At 36.9% G+C, this 7,310-nt stretch overlaps 1 protein-coding gene across 1 annotated transcript in view; it reads left to right on the top strand.

Annotated features, from left to right (window-relative positions):
• The window catches only part of LOC101567766 (cell surface glycoprotein CD200 receptor 1), a 29,314-nt gene extending 22,488 nt beyond the window's left edge, over positions 1–6,826 (top strand). The window contains exons 3-8 of the mRNA XM_023717616.1: positions 197–511; positions 605–856; positions 5,051–5,156; positions 5,723–5,768; positions 6,441–6,506; positions 6,638–6,826. Coding sequence (XP_023573384.1) covers positions 197–511; positions 605–856; positions 5,051–5,156; positions 5,723–5,768; positions 6,441–6,506; positions 6,638–6,643 — 791 coding nt within the window. The 3' untranslated portion in view covers positions 6,644–6,826. The remainder of the gene's footprint in view (positions 1–196; positions 512–604; positions 857–5,050; positions 5,157–5,722; positions 5,769–6,440; positions 6,507–6,637) is intronic.
• The last annotated feature ends 484 nt before the right edge of the window (positions 6,827–7,310 follow it).

Below are 7,310 nucleotides of genomic sequence, written 5' to 3'. Positions count from 1 at the left end.
ATATATACTTTAGGAATATTCATTTTTTGTATAATTCTCATATTTCTGATATGATCACCAATAAAGCAGTGTTGTAATACAATTTGAGGTTATCTGTTGTGGATAAATGTTAACATACAAAGATCTTTATGAAGCTTGTTTTTCTCATTTCTTTGTGTGTGTGTGTGTGTGTGTGTGTGTGTGTGTATCTGTCCAGTTAACACTACGCTGTCAGTAGAGATGGGCTCAACGGCTGTGCTCTGCTGCTCTTCTGTCCCGTTGACAACCTTGGAGTTAATAACATGGAAAATCACCCTCAGAGGCCAGCCTATCTGCATGAGAGCTTATAAAAAACAAACAAATGAGACCAGCAACAACTGTACTGATGACGGAATCACGTGGGTCTCCAGACCTGACCTGAGTCCTCACCTCCAGATTAATGCAGTTGCTGTCGCACATGATGGAAATTACACCTGTGAAGCAGCAACATATAGTGGGTATTTCCAGCATCACTATGAACTCCAAGTGCTAGGTAAGGGAGGTCATATATTGTGATATAGCTCATCACTCTAAGCTTCATCTCTGATCTTAAGGCTGAAGCATAAGTTTCCTCTCATCTCTGCAGTGCGCCCTGAAGCCAACATCTTCCTCAGCAAGAATCAGACAGCGGTGTGTGAGGCAGTGGCAGGCAGGCCAGCTGCACGGATCTCCTGGATTCCATCTGGGCACTGTGTGACCATGAAGGAAGGGCACAGCAATGGCACAGTGACGGTCAGAAGTGCCTGCCGCTATCCAGACAGCAATGTGTCTGCTGTGACCTGCCTGGTCTCCCATTCGACTGGGAACAGGAGTCTCTCTGAAGTTTTTCTGCCTTCTGGTTAGTAATTCTTTTAGGTTTTGTGGGCTTTCCCCCATTCTTTTACTGGAGACAAGGAAAAAAATGTGTAGAGAAATTTCCTTCAAAGATGCTCTCTCAGCTTCCATTTATCTTGCCTCTCCTTCTAAAATAGAGGATAATTTTTAGAAGGATATTACAGAACTGTTTTGTAAAAATCCATATTGTAGGATGCAGTTTATTCCACTAATATGGTTGCTTCTATACAAGTATTAAGTTAACTTAAGAAGTGTGTTTTAAAAGAATACTTGTAGTTTTAACTGAGGTATACAGGATGACTTCAAATAGATACTTATAGCTTTATGAGAAGGATATTTTACTCATAAATTATCTTCATGAATTAGTTTTCTGGTATATTTTTCTCCTGTAGGTTCTTCCTGGTGGAACTTCTTCAATGTCTTATAATAACATGTGTGATTTAGTTTCTCTATTGTCTACTTCTATTCTACTTTCATTTCTTGTCATTTAAAAATATTACTTCAATCAGTATAATATACATAGTTTAAAGTTAAATTGCTTATAAGGACCTAACTAAAAACTTCCAGCATAATCCTTGTCTTTCCAAGCCCTTCTCTGTCTTCATTCAACTCCCAGTCCAGTACTTTCAAATCTTCAAGTGTTGTTTGTAGTACTTAACTCCATCTTCCTAAGCCACATGCACATAGTGCTGTTTTTTGCTTATCAAATTTAGTCATTGTGTAGTCACTTCCTCTTATAATGATGAGCATTTAGTGTTACCTTATTCCTTCCCTCATTAGCAATTTTTATTAGCTCAAATAGCTGATGTGTGTATTAATTTGAATATTCAAATAAGATTAATTCAATCAACACATGCTTTCTCTTTTTATTTTTTCTCATAGTTTTCATAGTTACTTTACTTTTTAAAGCTACCCATTATGTTCTTATTGTGAATTAACGTGAATCTCAGAATTAAAGAACTACTAATTGCTTTCTATAGGTCAGATTTAGGTAATCTATAGCTTCCATTTTTTTTTGAGGTCATTCTTTCTTGAATTTTTCCATGGTCTTGGGCTCATCAGGTGTCCTGATTGGTCACGTGATGTGTTGCACAGTTCTTGGCCTGCATGGTCTCTTGCCTCGATCCTCTGCTTGGTCCTGTGTATATTTAATCTGAGTTTCCACTGCCTTCTACCATTTGTCTATTTAAGATCTCTTTTGTATACTCTCTTTGGTAATCCTTGGCTGTCAATGGATTCCAATTGAACATGAAAGAGATGATTACAAGTCTGACTATATGATTGCAAGACTTGTCAACTGGTTGATGTCAATAAGGAGAGAAAGAAATGAATGGATTTTGTTTTGCCATAATTAGAGATCCTCGTGTATCTGCTTTTCCTTGGGACTGTTGGGGCTCTTCAGGGAGTAAGTCTCCAGTCCTTTGCCTTGGAAGGATAAGCCTTACAGCTACTGCTCTGGGAGGGAGAGTGAATGTGTGTGTGTGTGTGTGTGTGTGTGTGTGTGCGCGTATGCATTCTACTGTTCAGTGCTCACACTTACCTCTAATATTGTTCTTCAATGTGGCCCTTCCTGTCCAATCCATGCTGTCTGGACCTTTGACTGTGAAGCCCCCAGTTCATCTTCTTGAGACTAGACTCCCTTCTTATCTGCTGGTGAGGGAAGATGTGCTCACAGAGTGGACAGAGGATTTGAGAACCTGTGTGCTTTAATGCAGACTTTCAAAGTAACACAGCGTGTAGCTTTATGCTTCACCATACCTACTACGTGCCCATTTGCTGCTTTTTCAGCCATATCTCTCTTAAGTCTTATTTTAGAAAAATGATCATTGATAGTATTTAACATATTTGTTACCTCGAAATGTTGTCATTTCTTCTTGCCAAGATCATTTAAACTACTTCATCTCTTTTGTCATATGTGATTTCTTCTACTCTTTTGGGCTTTCCTGAGCAGGAAGGTTCTCTCTTGTTCTATTTTATAAATTACTCACTGTCATTCATATTTATTTTTCATCTAAACAGATTAAAATCTTTACTATATTTTTGTCCTCATTTCTTTTCTATTTGTTCTTGAATGTCTGCATTTAATTTTTTTCCTTACTAATACTTTATTCATTTTAAAAAGGAGAAGGAAAATTATGTGTTAAAACCATCATTAAAAATATTCATTCCCAGCTGTGGATGGTGGCACACTGAGGACATTGCATGAGGACCAGAAGTTTAAACTCAGCCTGGGCTACTTAGTGAGATCCTGTCTATAAGGAAACAAACAAACATGCCAGGGACGTGGGTAGATTAAAATTGGGATCGATGCCCAGTTTTTTTGTTTTTATGTGTTTAGTACAGGGTCTACAGGTCTCACTATACACATCGGACTTGTAGTGATCCTCCTGTTTTCAGGTTCCTAAAACACTGGGATTGGGCCGGGAAGATGGCTCAGTGGAGTAAGCCCTTCCCTGGCAGACTCAAGGACCTGAGTTCAATCCCCGGTTCCACAAACAAACAAACAAACAAACAAACAAACAAACAAAAAAAACCACTGGGATTACAGGCGTGTGCCTCCGCACCTGGTCTCATTGCGCCCCGGGGGCAGGGACGGCACAGCAGGCTAGGGGTCAAACCTCTACATCTGCCTAAGCAGGCACTTTAATCCGTTGAGCTGTCTGGCCAGCCCAGCTGCCCAGTTTTGAAAAAAAAAAAAAATTATTCCCCAAACGATTTTTAAAATGAAGTTTTTATAGAGAATATTAATTGTGCCTTGGCCATGTGTGAACTCCCGCCTCGTGTTACCATAAGATATCAGTTTTACAGACTACTGGAGCTGGAAGACCCGGGAGGCCAGACTCCTGCAGGTACAGGGATTTCCTGTCTTCTTTGCACATCCAATGAGGGAGATTCGTTAGCTTGAAAGTTTGAAAACAATGTTACTGGTGTTTTTTAGGAGTAAACCCAAACCTTTGAAAATAAAACACTGAGAAATCCAGGATTTAAAAACGGATGGAAGGACTGGACCAAAGCTTGCTCTGCCTCTCCTTCCCTCCATTCTGTGGCCCTTCAACCACATTCATGGATGCACTTAGACTGAGCTCTTGCTGTGGCCAGCAGTTTACAGATAATTTGCATTTGCGGCCATCATTCATTTTAGTTTCAATGCCTTAGCATAAAGTAACTTCAGAATTAGGGTTATTTTTCCAATTATCATCCATATGATAACCTATTTATTTATTTATTTATTTATTTATTTTTAGGTGGGAAAGGTTTATTTAGCTCATAGTTTGTGCAAAATTCAGTCCATAATCAGCTGGCTTGAAGGCATGGTGGCACATGGCAGAGGGGCAAAAGTTCACAGTGACAGAACACAGCAAAAGCAACAAAACAAGCCCATTTAGTTCTGATATTGGAGAGGAAAAAACCTTTTTGCTCTTACTGTACCAATGGGGGATGTGTTTCACATCTCTCTTACAGGGATTCTCCATTCATGAATCCTTAAAGCAGCAAGACCTGACTGAGATGCTGTCCTGCTGGAAACTCCAGGGTCTGCACTGACAGAACCATTTAGAAGTGTTTCAAATAAAATGACAGAAATGAATTTCGTATACTGTGAGACCTCCTTGAACCATGCATATTTGGGTTTTTGAATAAAATTTAGTTTTAGGAGAGTTCACAGTAAAACTGAGTGGCAAGTTCAGAAAGTTCTCATGGAGCCCTTGGGCCCACCCAGGCCCCACCTCCCTGCTGTGGACTCTTGCAACTCACTGTTACATTTAGTGCAATCGCTGAACCCACGTGCACTCATCCTTCTTACCCAAAGTCCAGTGTCCATTAGGGTTGGCTCTTGGTGAGGTAAAGTTTATGGGTTTGCACAAGTATATAAAGACAGGTATCTTCCTCATGGCATCAAAACAGGATCACCACTATAAAAACCCTCAGTGCTGCACCTTTTTATCTACCCCTCCTTCTACCCTGGCAACCACTCATCTTTTTACTGTCTTCCTAGTATTTCCTTTCTCACAGTATCATAGCGCTGCAGGTATGCATTAGGTAACCCTTGCAGATTATCTTGCTTCACTTAATAATCAGCATTTTGTTTTATTCATGTTTTATCATGAGTTGACTTTTTTTTCCTTTTGCATAGAATTATATTTCATTGTTTTGATTTACCTCATGTGTACTATATATACTTTTATGTCTCTGGTTACAGGTATCTCAGAATCAAAAGACTTATATATTAAATTCATCATTCCTTCTATTTGTATTCTTTTGATCATCGTGGGCTCAGTCTTGTTTTTCAAAATAAAGGTTTTCAGGTATTGAATGATTAAAATGTTTTCTGTTTTATGTTTGTTGGACTAGAAGAATAAGAAATAGGGAAGTGACTGGGTAAATTAGAAATGCTATCTTAAATTCTCTCATAATCAGATTGGGTCTTCATTCTTTACTGGATTATTTTCAATAAGGAGAGAGATTTTGCTGGCTTCACGTGCCAGCCAACATGGTCGATCAGGTCAGCTAGGTCAGAATCTTGGGAAAAGCAATGCATACTAATATTTTTATGTGGGAGATAATTACAATAATTTATTTCATGCCATATATATTCTATTATATCAAGCTCCTGTTGCATAATTTTACTTCTTTTTTTTATTTTTTTTTATTTTTTTTTGCATAATTTTACTTCTTTTTCCAATGTCCAGAATTTTCTTATTTGGGTATGTATTAGCCCCAAGCAACATTCTTCATTCATTTCTGGTAGTTTACTTCTAACTTAATAGGTCTTCTTTAAAAATGAACCATAATTTTCAACAATACAAGTTATTTTTTATTTTCTACCTAAACATGTTTTTTATATTCATTCTAGCATATTTTATTTTTATAGGCAATGTAAGCTTAAAAAATCAGCAGCTAATCCTGTTGTTGAGGAGGTAAGATGAAAAAATTTATAAACTTTAAATACACAGTTTGAAAATCTAGCTTTTTGTAATTTGCATGAATATTAATATTTTAGCTGAAAAACTAAAAAGTTCTGATATTATATACCAATAGTTAAGGATACTTCTTTTGCTAATTATCTATCACATGCTGGTTATCTATTACCTCAAATCCACATTTGCATCTCACACTTCATCCTGATTACATGACCTTTGCATTATTTGGAAAGTGATCTTAGGAGAAACTCAATTGGTGTTTCCTCTTTCATGGAGCCATCTCTAATTCTTGCCTTTGCTTTTTTGAAGCCATTTTCATTTTCCTCTTACTCAAAACTTGAAACATACCCTGCTACTTAATCTCTTATAACTATTTGCTTACTAAGCCTTTGACTAGGTCCTTTGAAATTCTTCTCCTGCGACTTCATTCTTCTCCATTTCTACTTTCACACAAACATCATCTTATTAACAGATATAAGTAATCAGCAAATATTTTTTGATGAGATATTAAGACAAAGACTTATTCTATGTTCATAGCAGTCCAGAGACACCAATACCAGCACTGTTGGTAGATGCTCAAACTATATGTACTGGTAGAAAGACCACAAACAGTTTCTGAAATAACTTCTGACATTTTTGAATTGCTTTTGGCTTTGGATTCTTTCTTAGGATGAAATGCAGCCCTATGCTTCCTACACAGAGAAGAACAATCCACTCTATGATACCATAAGCAAGGTAAAGATGTCTCTGGTATTACCATGTGAAATTAATCACAAAAGTCTCCATACTTTATAAGTTACTGGAATCTAGAGTCAGGAAAAAGAAATCAAGATACCTTACAACTATTGTTTTGAATTTTCTTACAGATCTAGAATGGAAAACCTACCTTGAAGTTAGTTTTGCAAAGCTTCTTGGAAGAAAAAGACATTCCAGTGGATTTGTGTTCACATCTTTCACCATGGGAATTTTAGTTTAGCTGCTCTTAGCTGGTTCCGTGAAGATCCTGTGACTGTACAGAGGAAGCACATGCTTGCAATATTTAACTCGTGCAATACAGTGAATAATGAAAACCAAGTTTCCTGAAGAAACAATTTTCTTGAAGGAACAATCATCAATAGTTTCTCATTATTCTTTAAGAAAATTTCTACATACATTTTATATGTTCATGTACCTATGTTATATGTGTGCATATATGTATCTATTTCCATTTTTGTTTATATGTATTCTAATGTGTCAAGACACAAACAGTAACATATTGTAATGCTGTCCAGTGCTTATAAAAAAAAGCTAACAATGTCGGTCTTGGAGATGTTTTTATGTCAACACAAGAAAAGCTACCTCATTCTTTTTAATGGCTACATAAAATTCTACTTTATGATTATGTCATAATTTAATTAACTCTAGCCCCAATGATAAATATTCCGATTGCTTTATTTATGATAGAAACAGTATCAGTAGACTGTTTCTTGTGCATATATTTCTTTGTATTGTTTGAATGTATCTGCAGGATAATTTCCTTGAGTGAAAATTTTAGGTCAA

The sequence above is a fragment of the Octodon degus genome, unplaced genomic scaffold (genome assembly GCF_000260255.1).
Source record: "Octodon degus isolate 3935 unplaced genomic scaffold, OctDeg1.0 scaffold00053, whole genome shotgun sequence".
Classification (NCBI taxonomy): domain Eukaryota; kingdom Metazoa; phylum Chordata; class Mammalia; order Rodentia; family Octodontidae; genus Octodon; species Octodon degus.
Note: the sequence above shows the minus strand (reverse complement) of the source record. Positions and strands in the feature narration are given on the sequence as shown.